We start from the raw sequence: 17,799 nt of genomic DNA, 5'->3' as shown, positions 1-17,799 counted from the left end.
CGAAATAAGTATGATTTAAATCACTGTCATGAACACAAATAATAGCTAAAAGTAAATGTATCATTTTATAACAAACATGTAGCCTATTGTTTTTTTTACTTGGACAGCAATACAATTGGTATATATAGCCTATATATATATATATATATATATATATATTAGATTTCACATTTATAATTGTACGTGATCAAAAGAGAAATTACATTTTTAATGGTTTGTACGAGACATAAATTCTTTTTATCAACATTTAAACTTAATATTTTCTAAACATTTAAGAGAATTTTATGTAAAACCTTTTTTTATTGTTTCATTTCTTTCATGTTTTCCCGTAAAATAAAACCATTTATGAAGTGAGAGTGACCTGCTGTCGCATTGTGCGTCTGTCGCAGGATTTTAATGTCACACACTCGTTTCTTTAGCCTTTAGCTGGACGGCTAACCGCCGGTTATCAACATGACGCTCATATTCTGTTATTAAACAGAAATTAAAGAATATATAGGGCTGAATGGGATAGACGGCAGGCCTTTACGTGGAGGTGAGAGGTTTGCAGTAATTACACTGAGATCTAATGGATTTAAAAGCCTAATCTAATCCTCACTGAGGCGCAGTTGTTAGCCTGCAGCAGCTCACGGCACAAACAAAACATTTATGCATGTTCGATATTTGAGTAATTGTTGTGTCTTTTATATAAAATAAACGGGGATGTATTGCTTGTTTGGTTGTGTTAATGATATATTAGCTTTCAGGAAAAATAGAGACTTAAATTTTAATGTTATCTTAGTAGCAAAAAAATCAAGATATGCAAAGAGGAAGTGATTTAAACTCGAACAGTAGCATCATTTGTCTCAGTTTAAATTCTTAACAGCTGTCTTGCTGAGGTGCTTTTTTTTTTTTAGTTGATTTTTGGGCTTCAAAGAGGCTGCACCGTTTTCAGTCTGTGTTTTGTGTGTTATTTAAACTGAGACATACAGCTATATTAACTCTCCAAGTTGCAAGTAGGGTCTGTAATCGATCTGCTTTGTTCCTTCAGCCACTTGAACCAAGATGCCTCAGAACAACCTCAAAAGCACTCATTACATTGAGCTGGGCAGCTACCAGTACTGGCCCGTGCTTGTGCCCAGAGGGATCCGCTTGTACACCTATGAACAGATCCCAGTGTTTCTGAAGGAGAATCCATACATCACAGATGGATACAGAGCACACCTGCCATCAAAACTGTGCCTCAAAAGGTGCGTTTCTTACCCTTTTGAAACAGTGGATGTGCTGCTGCTCGTTGACTCATTATTACTCATATCCCACAGCATATTCATTCTGTCCAATGAGACGGTGAACATCTGGAGTCATCTGCTTGGGTTCCTGCTGTTCTTCTCGCTGGGAGTAAACGATATGGCCACTGTCCTGCCGTCTTCAGGGGCGTCACGAGAGGACTATGTGATTTATTCAGTAGGACTGTTTTGTTTTCAGGTAAAATTGTAACTATACTTCATATTTTTATAAAGTACCTAGAATGCACAATAACAAATAAGCATTTTATCATTTATGGGTATTATTCTATGGATAGGTTTGCATGCTGTGCTCTGTGGGCTACCACTTGTTCTGTTGTCATCGCTCGGAGAAGACATGTCGCCGGTGGCTTGCTCTGGACTACGCTGGAATATCCGTGGGGATTTTGGGATGTTATGTGCCTGGAGTCTTCTATGCCTTCTACTGCAACAGTGTAGGACATGTATTTTAAATGAGTGGCCTTCAAGCCTGAGGATGCATGGTTTCTTTTTTTGATTTAATTTTTTTTTTTTTTTTATAAATGGATTATTTTTTTCATTATTTTATTTATGTATTATTATTATATTATTATTATTTATATGTATGTATATGTGTGTGTGTATATATAAAATATATATATATATATATATATATATATATATTAGATGTGCAATGTATTTTACATAAAGTCACAATGAAATGGAAGTAGCAACCAATCCTTCCATTTTCTTCCATATTGATATATTTTTGATTAAAACTGATTATTGAACAAAAAAATGTAGGGCGATGCAGAAGAACACGAGCTTCACCTGAAGGTCCAGTTATGACATTCTGATTAAACCTTACAAGGTCAAATAAAAAAAAAAAAAAATTAACAAATGCACAGAAGAATTTAGAAAAAAGATTTAGAAAAAAAGATTAGAATTTTTCATTCAGATTTTTCATTTCATGCTGACTTTAAGTAAAGACCTTAAAGAAATACTCATACTCTTTTTAGATGCTTTGAAATCATGTGTACTAAAAACGGAAAAGTTTTTCCTTTGCATATTTGAAAAAGTTTCGCATATAGATGACAATGTTTTCAAAACGATGCTGTTCACATGGATCCATGAAAATGACTAAAAACTGTTACTTTGTAAAGAAACACTACGAACACGTAATACGCATGCGCATGACGTCACTGTTTTCACAAATTAGTTTTTTGTAGTTTACACATGGACGATAACGATATTCTTTTTGAAAAAAAAATTGCACTTTGAAACCTGTTTTCAGGCCCCCAAAACGCTGTTGTCGTGTAAATGAACGGCCAAAATGCAGAAAAAGTTTTCCGTTTTTAGTTGAAAATGGTGTTGTGTAAATGCCCCCTAAATTATGTCAATGCTTTTTTTTCTACCTTCTCTCTCAAAATGTTTTGCGTACCCCTGAGAAACTTTACGTTCACTCACAAAACTTTTGGGGGAAGTTTTGAAACGCATCCTTCCATCTCATATTTTTTCCACCATGTTTCTTTAGGGGCTCCGTAGTTATCTGATTCATTTAAGTACAAATGTAGATTTGAGTACTGATTGACTGTTTGATATCCACTATGGCTATAACAACACGTGATGTTTGTTTCAGTTTTGGAGGCAGGTGTACCTGCTGACGGTGCTGGCTCTCATACTGGCTGTGTTTGCAGCTCAAATTCATCCGCTCTACCTCACACAGCAGTGGAAGAAACTGCGCTCTGTCATGTTCTGCTCGGTGGCCGGATACGGCATTATCCCAGCCTGCCACTGGGTCTGGCTCAACGGAGGATTTGACTCTGAAATCGTAACGGTGATATATTTGCTTGTCATATATTGGAGACACTATTAAGAGGAAACACTGTCACCTTGCTCTGTAATTAATATAAATGTTTACATGACTTAATTCATGAAAGCACTTCCTCTCTTTACAGGTGTTTTTTCCTCGAGTCATGATCATGTATGTGATCGCTGCCTCAGCGTTCCTTTTCTACGTCAGTAAAATCCCAGAACGATACTTCCCAGGTTATTTTTTTCTGTTAAATTCCTGTAAATAATTATAATAATCTAATCAATCCAAATCATGACCACATTAGTCAAGAAACAAATTGAAAATAGAGCTGATAATTACAGTTGTTTGTTTTCTGTCCTCACAGGCCAGCTGAACTATCTTGGTGCCAGTCACCAGCTCTGGCATGTACTGGTGGTCGTCATGTTCTACTGGTGGCACCAGACCGCTATCTACATCATGAACTACAGACACAGTCAACCCTGCAGCAGCGGTTAAACATGGTTATAAAATCACCTGAGCCATTTTGTTTGGCATTATTTTAAGTTGTGCTAACAGAATCGAACAATGAAACCTTACCTCTCATTTGCCTTTGAACACCGTACCGTAGGGTTACGTGCAATGAATATCATGTTTCATGCAATCAGTTGAGTTTATCTGCCTGAAGAAAAGTTTCATACACATTCTCTGCTGGATATACATTGCCTTTGTCTATTACTTTATGTATTTTGATTTCTATTGAGCCTTTTGCCCGTGGTATCATTGGGATTGTGAAACTATACATGCTGTTAATACGTTGCCTCACTTTTCTGGAATGTCCATAATTTAAATGACCTTAACTGTCACTGTTTTGTGACTGATAAATTGTATGTTAGACATTAAGATACTGTAATTTTGTTACTTTTTTAACTACTTGTTTGGTAAAGGGAGTTGTTTTGCTGTATGAAACACACAGAGTTCATGTATAGCAGCACTGGACACTGGGAGTTTAAATGACCAAGCAAGCATCTTAAGTAGGCTACTTTATGTGAACAATGGCATAATCATAATACTTGCACTGAATTGATTATGAATATGTTACAGAACCTTTTGTGTGACTTTCTCCAATTAACGTTACACACCTGGTCCTTTTTTAAAATTCTGTTAGCTGTTTGATTTTCCTTTTTTGATATTTTATATTTTGGAAATAAATTGCCTGAATGAATATCTTAATGATGAAACTGCATGAAAATCATTGTTTGTTCCTTTTGTGTGTATTTTAGTCGCAATATATAAAGTAAATCCGCAGAGGTTTACTCATTGCTAGTCGTTATTTCCGGTTCACTAATTTGATTGGCGGGTTTTGTACTTTGCCTTCATTTGAGGCTATTTTTGTTGGCGTAACAAGAGTAAACGAAAAAAAAATAGTTATTTTGCATCTGAACTGACAGTTATTCCATTTTATCTTACTTAATGAACTGTAAATTAAAACTGCTGCGTCATTATCGCAATGGCTGACCTGACGGGAATACGACTCGTTCGCGAATCGATTTTAAAAATCCTAATTCTTCATCATTTTATGATTGAATTATCCCGGGGTCCCATTCCTGCACATTTGCATGTTTTTATAAAATATAAATAATTTAAATATTATAAAATGTAATACAGCCAAGACATAAACATATTTCCACTAGGCTATGGATTAAACTGTCATATTTCTGACATGTCCTACTATACAAGTAACTTTTGTACCATACGTAAAATCTTTGGTTCACTCCAAATGCTGCAGTTGTAACTCAAACACCGCCCGGAAGTCGGAACTATTTAGTTGAACTCATGAAAGAATCGCTCAGAAGAATTCGTGAACAGATCGGTTCAACAGACTCAAAAGAACGAATCCGACTCTCTAAGTAGAACTGAATATCAGAACAGTTATTCAGTACTGTAGCAACTGTAGTCCGTGAGTTATTATATCTTACATATATTGTAATCCTTCAGAACAATGAATGTTATTCTGTAGGCGACTTGAAAGTTGACCTTGTGCTTGAGGCCTGGTCTGTCTTTAATCTTTTGATGATATCATCAAATGTCTTGCATGATGGAGGTTTGACATAATAAAAGAGGGCTGAACTGTATTCTTAAATCTGTTGTAATCCGAGTGTTTTGTCCTACTCTAGTGGCATTAGGGATTTTCCAGGGCATTGTTCTTTTGCTGTCTGAAGACTAATTGAAAAGAGAGAATGTGGTTTAGGTCAGCATTTACTGAAGTAACAGCTGCAGATTATGAACAGTAATGAAGATAATCTGAGTTTTCACTTCTGACTGCAGACTACACACATGCTCGTGTTAATTTGAACATTATATCAAATGAATTGCAATAAAAGACTGAATGCATTAGCATCTTTACTGCTCATAATATTGTATCTTGCTTTATCTCCAAATGTAATATTAGCACTGATGTAAACTATATCTTTTGAGATTGATTTTTCCTGACAAAAACACTTCTGGGCCTCCAATCATTTCACAATCTGTTGTTCTGACCTCACAGATGCTCTAGAGCAAATTAAAACCTGTTATAAATTTATCAGTGGCCTCCTTATGGGGAAAAAGGGGCTAAAAATCTTTCGTGGGTTTTACCAGCATCTGCAAACATCACTTTCTCATGACAATCTGCATTGTTTTGGGGGATTAGATATTAATAATCCCAAAATAAGGATGAAAGTCTAATTCCAGCATCAGAACTGAAACCAAATGTCATCCTAATTGTAGTTTTATGTACTTAAGAGTGAGTGACAATGAGGCAAAATGAGCATTCACTTAATTTAAATGCTCATCCCATTCATGGAATCCCAAGAGATTTTAATTGTTGACCACTAGGCTATACATATACATGTACTCCACTGCCACCTGTTGGATCAAGGACAAAACCACACACTGAAGACAATATTTCAGAAAGTAAAATGGCATAGTAAAAAAACGTTTATTCTTTAGTCACTGTATATTTCTCATTTGTGTTATATTAAGGTTATTCTACCAAGTATACAAGTTATCTATGATTACAAACAATCAGGTAAGTACAAGAAATACTTTTCATAAAGCTCTTCTGATTTATTAATAGTATTTTTAAAATATGTATTTGGATATTGTTATATATTTGGATATTCTTTCACATTATAGCATATTAGCCGTGATGTCTTCTGTGTTATGATGGGTTTGTGCTGGATACATTCATTTGTCATTTTCACCACAGATCTTCAGCAGGGTTTGACGATAATCCCCTGATACTTCAGACTACAATAAAAAAAAAATATATAAGATCATCATTTACGTGACTACTGACATTAAACATCATACTGCACTTGCTAAACATTCAGAACCTTTATTATTTCGAAATACATTCAGGGTCTTTGTTAAAGAGCACTGGTTTTAGAGTGGTAGAGGCAAGCTGGAGGGTAATAGCAACTTCATAAAGTAAAATAAACAACGAAAAGGGAACAAACAAAGACACAAGTCGAGGTTTCAATGCAGGAGATTTGTGATTACAAAGAGGACGTCAGGTCGCAGTGCAGTGCGTGTTTGATGGTCTAGCAGAGAGGCACACATCTGCTGAAAGAACGCTGCAGTACAATATTAAACTCACATGAGGTTTTACACCGAACCTCAGTGATATCAACATGGCTTAGGATGTTTTCATGCAGCCAACTGAATCAGCAAATTCAATTTATGAACCTCTTCATGCTTCAAGTCCAGTTCAGTCATAGTCTTGACTAAGTGAGCAGTGTTTCCTGACCAGCTTTAGTACTATTCTTCACCAGCAGTGCACAAAAAAAAAAAAAAAAAAACTAAACAGTCAACACAATTAAAACTTAATTATAAATGTCATGATTTTTTTTTTAACTGATACACCCCAATTCAGTTGTAAGTTAGTGTTTAAAGAAAATTTAGAAATCCCCACTGGTAACTACAAAAATATGGCATTCATGAGCAAAAATATGATTTCAACATGAATTGAAAGCAGCTATAACCTAGAAAATTGAGGTACAGGGGTTGGACAATGAAACTGAAACACCTGGTTTTAGACCACAATCATTTATTAGTATGGTCTAGGCCCTTCTTTTATGAACAATACAGCATCAATTCGTCTTGAGAATGACAGATAAAAGTCCTTCACAGTAGCCAGAGGGATTTTTGTCATACGCAGTTGACGTGGTAAACACAGTGCAGTGCTTCCGTGTTCTATGTCCGAACGCCGGCTCAGTATTGGCTGATGCTGTACACATGAGCAGCACGATGCATGCGTGTGCTGCTGACACAGCTGGCCAATAATGAGCCAGCGTTCGGACGTAGAACACGGAAGCGCTGCACTGCGTTCACTATGTCAACTGCGTATGACAACAGTTCAAACTGTTTGTTTTTGTACACAAAAAGTGTTCTCGTCGCTTCATAACATTAATGTTGAACCACTGTAGTCACATGGACTATTTTAAGAATGTCTTTAATACCTCAAAAGGTGCAATGACGTTGCTGCATACGTGTGGTTCAGAAACCCTCGGATTTCATCAAAAATATCTTAATCTGTGTTCTGAAGGTCTTACGGGTTTGGGACGACATGAAGATAAGTACATAATGACAGAAATTTCATTTTTGGGTGAACTAACCCTTTAACACCCGGCAAATGCGGGTGGATTTCAGCAGTGGCGTGTAACGCAGTCAATCCTACTAGCCACTTTGGTGGATTGAATTTTATATAATACATTTTTCAATTGTAGTCTTTTAAAATTTTCACCAACAGAGGGAAAATAGTCCAATAGTCATTTCCAAGCGATCGATTCTCTTAAGAAAATTAGGACTAAACTGCTTGAATAATATGGATTAGTTTTCCGATCTCTTTATGAACTTTTTGAAGTGTCAAAGTGGTAGGTGCAAAGGCAGTCTATGGAACGAAATCTGACAGCATTCTGTCATCAAAAAGATCTTTATTTGTGTTCTGAAGATGAACGAAAGTCTTACGGGTTTTAGAACAATATGAGGGTGAGTAATTAATGACAGAATTTTCATTTTGGGGTGAACTAACTGTTTAAGTGAATGTAAAGAGTTGAGAAAGAAAACATGTGTATAATGGATCCATGTGTTAAGCCTCTTTAGGGCTTTTCCACACCGTAACTCCCACAGATGTGGGAAAGACAGTGATGGTGGACTCATCAGAGAACAAAACATGTTTCACACTGTCCACAGCCCAAGATTTACACTGTTGGCACCAATGAAACCAACATTTGGCACTGACACGAGTGACCAAAAGTTTGGCTATAGCAGACCAACCATGAATATGGACTCTGTGGATCTCCCAACAAACAGTTTTGGTGGAAACAGGAGAGTCAAGGTGCATACTTAATTCTGCACTGAGTTGGGCAGCTACGGTTTTATGTTTTTTTGGGTACAATCCGGGTTAGTACCTGGACATCTCTTTCAGACAGCTTCCTCTTGTGTCGACAGATATTCCTGTTGAATGTGGTTTGTCCAACGTGGTGGTATGCCAACATTACCCTGGATACCATAGCCCTCAATACACCACAAAGACTTGCTGTCCTGGTCAAAGATGAGCCAGAGAGATGCGCACCAACAATTTGTCCTCTTTTGAACTCTGATATATCTCCCATTATGTTGTGTGGATTCATTGCAATATTTTATGTACAGCTGCTGTGCTATAGCTCTGCTAATTCAACCTTCACACTCTGCTCTTACTGATGGAATGTAAAATCAGTGAAGATCGGCCACTAGGTCGCGCATATATAGGTGTGAAACACTATATCAGCCAGTGTTTCAGGTTCAGTGTCCAACCTCTGTACACAATGCTACAACAGAAACTTACCCCAACCCTACCCCACACACTAACAAGCAGCTTTCGTAACCAACTGTAAAGGCTTTTCAGCACACCCACTACCTTTCGGCAGGCCCATTACTCCAACCTGCAAACACCCACACTTGAGAAATCCCACAGGTTTTCTCAAGGTGTTTGGGGCGGAACTGATCACCCACTGAGGATGTGAATCATTTCCTCTGCAATACATGTTCAGACACTGGTCATGCGAGCCATTCACATGTTACTAAAGGTGTAAATCATTTTTTAGTAAAGTTAAGGAACAAAATGGGATCTTGTTAAAATCGCATTTTTAGGAGCAAGAAAGTATTTTGGACAATGACATATTCTAGACTTATAAGTTCTTATTTAATGCTTCCTACCTCAATGGCAGAGTATAAGGAAGAGCCAAACAGCTTCTTATATTCTGTCTTGATGTCCTGCAGGTCGAGCTCTGAACGGCTCACTATGATTCTAGTTAACGTAGATTCAGTGGTACCAGCACCCTGAAAAAAGAAGTTTCTATTCAAAAAGTCTGCTCGTTTTGTTGTAGAGTCATTATGGAATCATGTTTCACAGTTTTAGACATTTCATTGTAAAAAAAGGGGAATACAGAAAGACAGATCTAACCTTCATGCTTTTATAAAGGCGCTCGGCAAGGTATGCTGGGACACTCTTCACACATTTCACTAAAGTAGAGACATTTTCAATTAGATTTTTCAAGTGGAAAATTACAGCATGTAACTTTAGAAGCTTGTTTCCGTCATGGAATAAAAAAAAGATAATTGCAACCTGAAAAGTCAGAATTGCGTGAAATAAAGTCGCAATTTCAAGTTATAAAGTAAGAATTGCGATATATAAACTCACAATTTACGTGTTATAGTCAGAATCGCGTGTTTTAAAGTCAGAATTGTAAGATAAAAGTTACCAATTACCGCAATATTCAAATATATAACAAGTGGTGCAAACAAGCTTCCATATCTAACAATAAAATAAGAGATTAAATTTTTTACAAGTCAAAAATAAAAAATTCAAAACGTAAACGCATACATTGCATGAGGAAGGGCCGTTCACACAGAACACGTTTTTGCGGTTAAAAACACGAGACGCAGGTCAAGTGAAAAAAAAACATGCAAAGTATAGAGACGCGTTTTTTAAAAGTTGAACTTATTTTAACTTGACCGCCGTGTTTTTAGAACGCCGTGTCATGCACGACACGCTGCGAAAGACGTGAGTACAATGGTCAAACACATCCATCTAGCGAGTTTCCATTGAAAAACAATGAAAAAAAGTAGCGTAGTGGAATGGAAAAACGTGTTGTATGAACGGCTGCTAATAGTGCCTTAACAATCACCACTAAAAAACCTTTAAAACGTCACCTATAGCCACCAGAATATCCTCGAGTTTTCCAGACATCTCCTTTTCAATGCTTTCCTGAAGGGTCTTTCCACTCAGACTCTTATACTCAACCAGAGCTAAGAGAAAAAGATTTAAAGATATTTCACACTGCTGAAAATAAACAAAAACACTGCTCATCAGTGGGTGATTCTGAAACTACAGTATTTCATTCAGTTCTATTTATCACTCTTTGACATTTAGTTAGTTACTTCAAAATTACTATATGCTATAAATTAATTTATATATTATAAAAACATTATATAAAATGAGGGATATGACACTAAGCAGTGTGGTACTTTGTCTGAGCTGAGGAACGCTTCTGTGGCAGAGGATGTCGATAAACTTGCTCTCGTCTGTTCCCCACTTTTTCTCTCCCGCCTCGTACAAGATCTGCACAAAAATAACAATTGTAGATATAACAGAAAATAGCCACATGCTTTTCGCCATTTTGAAGGGCAGAACACAGTCTTGGGACATTTTGGTTTTTCATTTGATTCATTTAGCTGGGGTTAAACAACTGACAAAAGATTAGCAATAGTGTCTTCACTTCACCTTAGCATCCGCTTTAGCTTTTGCCACATCCACATTGGTACTTTCATCCCTCTTGCCCTTTTAGTTAAAAAAGACAAACAAATTGTAAGCGTGACAGCTGCATAACTCATTTGAATGAATTTAAATATGATGCAGGACTGAAAAAAATTATTTGACTGAACCTCAGCGAGGATCAACAATGTTTTTTCGAAGTCCCCTGACACCTCAGATTTCAGGTCGTGAATTAGAGCTCTTCCAGTTTCTGGAAAATAGACATTTAAGGAGATTCAAGGGTCAAAATACCCCCCCAAAAAATTGTAAAAAATATTTCTTGGGTGAAAAAAAATGAAAAAAAGTAACATTAAAAGATACAAACCAGCCAAATATGCATCACACAGACCCTTGATCTGATGGTTGGAGCGTGATGCAAATAGTTCAATCAAAACGCTTTCGTTTGTACCAGCACCCTGTGATGAAACTCATTCTGTTAGCAACTTCAATAGCTAAGTAGCTAAGTAGCAATAGGTAGCAATAGCTAAGCTAAGTTTCCATCCAAAGCAGATAACTTATGCACCAAAAGGGGATTTCACATAAAACATTTGCGAATAAAGCACTGTTTCATCCCATGTGTTCAAGAGAACAAAATCGTCACTTCCTGGCAAATTGGTGCAAAATATCTGTCATAAAAATGGAAGTTGGTTGCAATCGGGGAAGCCACTGTGGCTCTATTTTCCTACATCATAAATGACTTGCGCCTCAGAGCACACAGACAAAACGCAATAAACGCTGTCCTGTTATCTTGTGTTCGGAGGTGAATAATGCCTGGTGTTTGGGAAAGCAATCGTGTGAGACATTTCTGGGAGGTCATTATACCAAATCATTTTGATGACAGACTTTTGGTCAGGCATTTCAGAACGACCAAATCAACATTTGAGATGCTGTGCAATAAAATTGGTCCACTGGTTAGTCCAGTTATGCCATCTCACACGAGCTTTTGAGGCAAAGTTATTTGAGTTTCTTGTTGTGCATTGAGGAATTTATTAGTAGTTTATGTGCATGTCTTCTTATTGGATAAATAAAATCAGCCTTAACTGAGCGCATATGTTTTTAGAATGTTACTTATACGCATGTTTAGAATTTTTACGCTTCTTGGCATTTTTTATGCAGTGTTCCAAAATTCACATAAAAATAGGTGGGTGGAAACATAGCTAATGACTTTATCTTGGTTCAATTCTAAATCAAGTCCAAATAAAGACTTTTAAACTATTAGCAGTCAAACAAAAACAAGATTGTGTACTTTTATAGCACGCATGAACTCTTGGCAGTCAAACTTAGCAGGAGGAGTGATCAGGGCCACCAAAATATCTTCAAAATCTCCACGTGTATCACCTTCCAAGTCATCACAAAGAGTCTAAGATGAAAAACATATGCATGGTTTTAAAACATCAGACAACAGTTATTTGCAACATTTGTCCAGGGAATGTGTGTCAGCGGTAGTGTTTTACCCTTCCAGTGGCGTCCTGATATGCTTTACAGATCAGCTGGCGCTGGGCATTGCTTCTTTGAGTCAGAATGTCAATTAGAGTCTTTTCAGTAGTGCCTGAGGAATTGCAAATGCAAACATGCACATTTACACATACAGTTCCTCGTTGTGTCATAAGGTCAATGACAGCCAGTAAAAAGAAAGCAACGAGATTTCAACATCTCAGTTGAATGTGTGCAGTGTAAGTTTACTAAAAGTCCACACCCAGGTTAGTGCCTTACCAATGCCTTCAATGGCTTTCCTTAAAGCAGCAGCATCCTCCCCTGGATTAAAGCCAGGCTTCTCCTTAATGGTGCCACGTGTTGTTGACTTAATAAAACATGACATGATGATAACTAAATAATTACGCTCAAAAACAACATATATTAACTGTATAAAACTACTAAAAGACATGACATGCTGATAACTAAATATTTATGCTCAAATACAATATACATTGACTGTATAAAACTACAAAAATACAATGCCAATCTTACATTAACAGTCAGAGAGGAGGGGGACTCCAGGAGAAGATCCAAATCATCCTGAAAGTAAAACAGAAAGTACTGAATTTTCTGAATAAACTATTATCTTTATTAAATAACACTTTCAGAAGAAGAAAAGTAAATGTAGTGTTAATCCATCCTGAAATGGTTGAAGTAAAACTGAAGAAAAAAAAAAAAAAAAAGTGTACTGACCCATACAGAAGACATTCCTGCTGTTTGTGGGTCGGTTTAAGTTCTGCAATCAAATATTAGTTATAATGGTTATATTGTAAATAAACGTAAATTAACTATCTTCTGTTTTTTTAGTCACTATCAAAAGTTTGGATAATGTAAAGCTGCATTAATTCCCCTAAGGCTGCGTATCTTTACGCATTTATGATGAATTTGGTCAAAATGGAGGATTACATCCCGATCAGGCTAGAATCATCGCAAAGTTTAAGCTCTATGCAATTTTATAAACGATTAACGACAGCATGACAAAATCCGTTAATATCACTGTGCTCGCTGAGAGCAAAACCAACAAAACGTTATGATTCTTGCGTCTTTTACAGACGAATACTTGGCAACACACATCGTAACACAGAAAAACATCAAAATCGACCATGTTGGTAACTGCACGATTGGCATAAACACATATTTCAGTATACATCGCAACAAAACTTTCAACTTTACCTCTGCTAAAGCGTCTCTGTGTGTCCACTATAAGCCACACCTTTCACGACTGTGACAACACCCAAACACTAGAGGATATGAGATCAAAATGAGATCATGAGTTCGGCCTGAGTGCGTATATCACGCAAGTTTTACATACGTGGCCACAACTGAGAACTAAAAATCACATAGCCTATATGATGAGTGTGGTGATAAAATGTGGCGAATGTTTCAGCTCATAATGTGACTTTACATTTGTTCCCCAATGCAGTATTGGTCAAATACATAGCCTACACTGTACTATATGTTAAATATAGGGCCAATATTTCTATTATAAGTTGTATTTTAGCATAAGAATAACAAATTACCTATTATTACTACTAATACAAAGTTATTACTATTGAAGCGTCTTAAATCTTACTTTTAAAGCTCATGTTCCCAGGACAACACCTAGATGATTATGAGTTTAATGAGTCAGGGCTCGTGGAAGCTGTACATTTATACCAAAATGAACAAGAAACCTCATATCCGGTTAGTTTTATAACTTAAATTAGACCGCATTTCATAATTTCCTAAGCAAATAAGGAAGTTGACTGATTGTATTATTAACTTTGAATCTTCTGCCAGGACCAGCAGCTGTTAGCACAGTCATAAAACCATAATCTGAAATATCTAATATAAATATGTTTATATATGAGCTAAATGAATGTTACTGTTTCATGAATACAATATTTTAATACATTTAATGAACATTTAATGAAGTGCTGATCATGGTGAGAAAAATAAAAAGTAATAATCTGGACAAACTCTTGATTTATAACTGCACAATATTCAGTCATAAAATAATGCATATAATCTATTTCACTAGTCCTTTCCTATAGACTTTGGTTGCGAAAATTCGCAATGTTCTGCATTGATCTCTATCACACATCCTATGTATAAACTATATTTAAAACCTATGTATAAAACCCCAGTAAAGAAAAATATCCATTTTATAATACAGTGAATAATCCCCATCAGTAGCCAACTCACTCTACAAACCCAACAAAAATACTTACCTGAGACTGATGTTACATTAAGCTATAAGATGTCTCCAAAGTCAGTGTTTTCTACGTCACTCTCCTCTTTTTGAATCCTACAGCGTAAAGTGCAGAGCAGGTAGAGAAAGATGAGAAGATACACTGAAACCACTGCCCATATGACTGTTCCATACAGAACAAACGACAGCAGGTTACCATCCATCTGCATTCTGACTCCAGGAGCAAAAGCAAACATCAAGAGTGAGGTAACTGATATTAAGGGTTGGAAAAGTCACTTTAACATCATGGAAAGATATGAGGGTGTAATAAAAAATGAGCTCTTAATAAAAAAAATAACATTAAAACATTATTTATGTGGAGCACAACTCAATTCACTGTAACACTTTATTTTGGAAGTCCCCTTTAGACATTCTGTTGAGTAACATTGCACCTGCATGTCAACTAACTCTCATTAGAGTATTAGAAGCTTATTAGTAGAGTATTAGTAGACTGTCTGCTTATGATCTGCTCACAATTTATTTTGATGCTCCCCCAACAGACATTCTACTGACTATAAGTAACTTTACAAGTACATGTCAACTTATTATACTAATCCTAACCCTAACCTAATACTCTAAAGAGAGTTAGTTGACATGTTGCAACGTCAACTGAATTTCAAATCCACACGTATATAGGAAATTTTCACATGACAAGCTTGCATCAGTCATACCATAAAAGCAGTACTGCTGAGAGCTGGAACATAACAGGGTCAAACATACCAAACAATGTATTTCTACAGTCTTAGCTACAAAAAAGCTATTGAACATGTGCAATTATTGCTCAGGAAAAAGGATATAGTTCATTAAAAAATTTTACAGCAAGGCAAGTTGTCAAAATGGGAACCTTCTGTTTATTGACACTCATTTGAGAAAAATACATTTTTGATAGTATCTTAAAGTAAGAAAAACATCTTCCACAACATATTGAACATTTCGATACAAATTATACACTGTAAAAAATATTTTTTAAAATTAATTATTAATTATTAACTAATTTATTGGAGTGTTTTACAAGAAAATACAATTTCAGTCTTTAAAATTTCATGTTTAATTCAAGGTGTTACTTGCTATTTATTTATTATTTTAATAAATTTACTAGCAATTTCTGAGTGAACTCAAAGTAAATCCAATTTTCAGTGTATAGTATTTAATGGCTTTGATTAAAATATAATTAGTAAAACAATTATGAAAAAATGTAGCAATGGAAATAGTGAAATGATAATAAATACAAACCGTTGTTTTGGCCAACATTAGAATTGTAATTGTATGTGTATTTATTTAATATCTATCTATCTATCTATCTATCTATCTATCTATCTATCTATCTGTGTCTGTCTATCTATCTATCTATCTATCTATCTATCTATCTATCTATCTATCTGTGTCTATCTATCTATCTATCTATCTGTCTATCTGTGTGTCTGTCTGTCTGTATCTATCTTGCTTTGAATAAAAGCTTCTGCCAAATGCATATTTGCCAGATGAATTCACAAAAATATGCTAATTTAAGAGGCATCATATAGACGTTTGAAACCAACATACAAAACCACTGCTAGTAAAAAAAAAAAAAAAAAATTGTGTGTGTGTGTGAGACAACCCTTGTGACAACTAGCCCCACATCTAGCTGATTTAGCAAAGACATAATAGCGGCTTCTAGTCGGTTACTGTCTGCTGTCTCCCTCTGCTGGCCGTTACTGTGCAAAATACAAAATTAGCTTTATTTTTTCGAAAGCCTTGACCTCGTGGAATTTTCAGAGATGGAGAAACGGAGAAAGTGTGAAAACCAAGGAGCTTGATGAAAGTCTAGGTATTTTTTGATTCAGCTCTTATTTGTCAAGAGCTGTTGAGGTTTACAACCTCAGTAAATCACCTGTTCTCCACACCACCGCTGTATAGATATATTAATATTTCAATTTAAGGAGAGCCCAGCTGAGTGTATGTAAAACACCGGCCCTCTTTTATCTATAGTCGAATCTCCACTGCAGCGCACTTGAGCAAATTGTGGGTTGAAGGAAGCAGTGGATGATCCAAGTCGGAATAACGTCTTAAGTGCAGATTGCTCCAGAACACTGTGGGATACCAAGTCTTTCCCAGAGAGACCAGGAGAGCTTTGTGCTCTAAGATCACTGAGCAGCTGAAGCAGACAAATACAGAATCCAGAGTCAATACTTCCACATATGAAATATGATTTAGGCCTAGAGAAATTTATTACTTAGGCTACTTTTTATTTGTATAAAGTGAGCGCAATGGAATATTTGGGATAAAAATAAAAAATTAGATACAAAATGATTTACCAGGGGCCAAAAAATACATACATACATAAATAAATAAATAAAAAGAAGAAGAAGAAAAAAAATTAATTTCATTTTAAATTTCATAAATTTTTTTCATGTCATTACAAAATGTGACAAAAATATTTTTTTAATAAGTATATTATGTTCATATTTTATTGTACTGAAAAGGTAAGCCATTAAAGCCATTCAAAACCATTCACTCATAAAACGTAATTTCAGTTTTGGGCTAATTTTTTTACTAATGTCCTCTGTAACACTGATATATATATATATATATATATATATTTTAGATGTTCATAAAAGATGAGTTTATCTGCTAAATGAGTGTCTGTATTTAATAAACATTTAAAATAACTGTTTTTCTGCCATTTTTTGCAGAAAATACACAACTTTGCCTGGTTTCACACACAGAAAAAAAAATTACTGATTATTTCACAACTTGTGTAAGATAAATATGAACAAAAAATATGAGCAAAACATTTTTAAATATGCTGCTTTGAATACTCATTTTTGCTAAAGCTGTTGGGCAACTATAGTGAACACAATAAAACTAGCACATTCAAACAACAGTCAATAATGACAGTAGATTTTAACTGAATGTTGAACTGTATTCTCAGGACTTTTCAGTATTTTTCATAAATGTCATGTCACAGTCAAGTTGTCACATAAGTTTGATCAATTTTGAATACATTTTTAAAAAAATATATAATTAGGCTATAAAAGTAGGCTATTGTTTTAAATGCATTAGTTACAATATTTTAGCCTATGACTAAACAGTGGTTTGGTATTTTTATGTACTTTTATGCTTTTAAATGTGTTTAATGTTTCATAATTGTTTACTGTTTAAATTTAGCTAAAATGTCTACAATAGGCCGTGTTTCTTGACACAACATAATAATGTGTATTAAATGAACTGCTTTGTTTTTTTT

The 17,799-nt window shown here is 35.4% G+C and overlaps 2 protein-coding genes across 2 annotated transcripts; one reads left to right on the top strand and one right to left on the bottom strand.

The window, feature by feature from the left end:
- The first annotated feature begins 354 nt into the window (after positions 1–354).
- paqr3b (progestin and adipoQ receptor family member IIIb) lies at positions 355–4,266 on the top strand. The gene is made up of 7 exons (XM_051910751.1): positions 355–535; positions 1,031–1,229; positions 1,302–1,464; positions 1,562–1,717; positions 2,881–3,078; positions 3,200–3,290; positions 3,422–4,266. The coding sequence occupies exons 2-7, from the start codon at positions 1,045–1,047 to the stop codon at positions 3,550–3,552; spliced, it is 924 nt and encodes a 307-aa protein (XP_051766711.1). The 5' UTR covers positions 355–535; positions 1,031–1,044; the 3' UTR covers positions 3,553–4,266.
- Positions 4,267–5,994: 1,728 nt separating this feature from the next.
- Positions 5,995–13,606, bottom strand: anxa3b (annexin A3b). The gene is made up of 14 exons (XM_051910527.1): positions 13,520–13,606; positions 13,040–13,082; positions 12,839–12,886; positions 12,584–12,671; positions 12,325–12,419; positions 12,117–12,230; positions 11,196–11,286; positions 11,002–11,081; positions 10,841–10,897; positions 10,585–10,678; positions 10,270–10,365; positions 9,521–9,579; positions 9,274–9,396; positions 5,995–6,324 (listed from the first exon to the last, which is right to left on the bottom strand). The coding sequence occupies exons 2-14, from the start codon at positions 13,052–13,054 to the stop codon at positions 6,262–6,264; spliced, it is 1,023 nt and encodes a 340-aa protein (XP_051766487.1). The 5' UTR covers positions 13,055–13,082; positions 13,520–13,606; the 3' UTR covers positions 5,995–6,261.
- Between the last annotated feature and the right edge of the window lie 4,193 nt (positions 13,607–17,799).

This window comes from Ctenopharyngodon idella, chromosome 10, assembly GCF_019924925.1.
Source record: "Ctenopharyngodon idella isolate HZGC_01 chromosome 10, HZGC01, whole genome shotgun sequence".
In the NCBI taxonomy this organism is placed as follows: domain Eukaryota; kingdom Metazoa; phylum Chordata; class Actinopteri; order Cypriniformes; family Xenocyprididae; genus Ctenopharyngodon; species Ctenopharyngodon idella.
Note: the sequence above shows the minus strand (reverse complement) of the source record. Positions and strands in the feature narration are given on the sequence as shown.

Coding starts and splice junctions, on each gene's coding strand:
- anxa3b (XM_051910527.1), bottom strand. Junction 12,231..12,324: donor ATCAGGACGCCACTGGAAGG/GTAAAACACTAC, acceptor TTTTCATCTTAG/ACTCTTTGTGATGACTTGGA. Junction 9,397..9,520: donor GCCTTTATAAAAGCATGAAG/GTTAGATCTGTC, acceptor TTCTTTTTTCAG/GGTGCTGGTACCACTGAATC.
- paqr3b (XM_051910751.1), top strand. CDS start 1,045: ATGCCTCAGAACAACCTCAAAAGCACTCATTACATTGAGCTGGGCAGC. Junction 1,230..1,301: donor TCAAAACTGTGCCTCAAAAG/GTGCGTTTCTTA, acceptor CATATCCCACAG/CATATTCATTCTGTCCAATG. Junction 3,291..3,421: donor CCCAGAACGATACTTCCCAG/GTTATTTTTTTC, acceptor CTGTCCTCACAG/GCCAGCTGAACTATCTTGGT.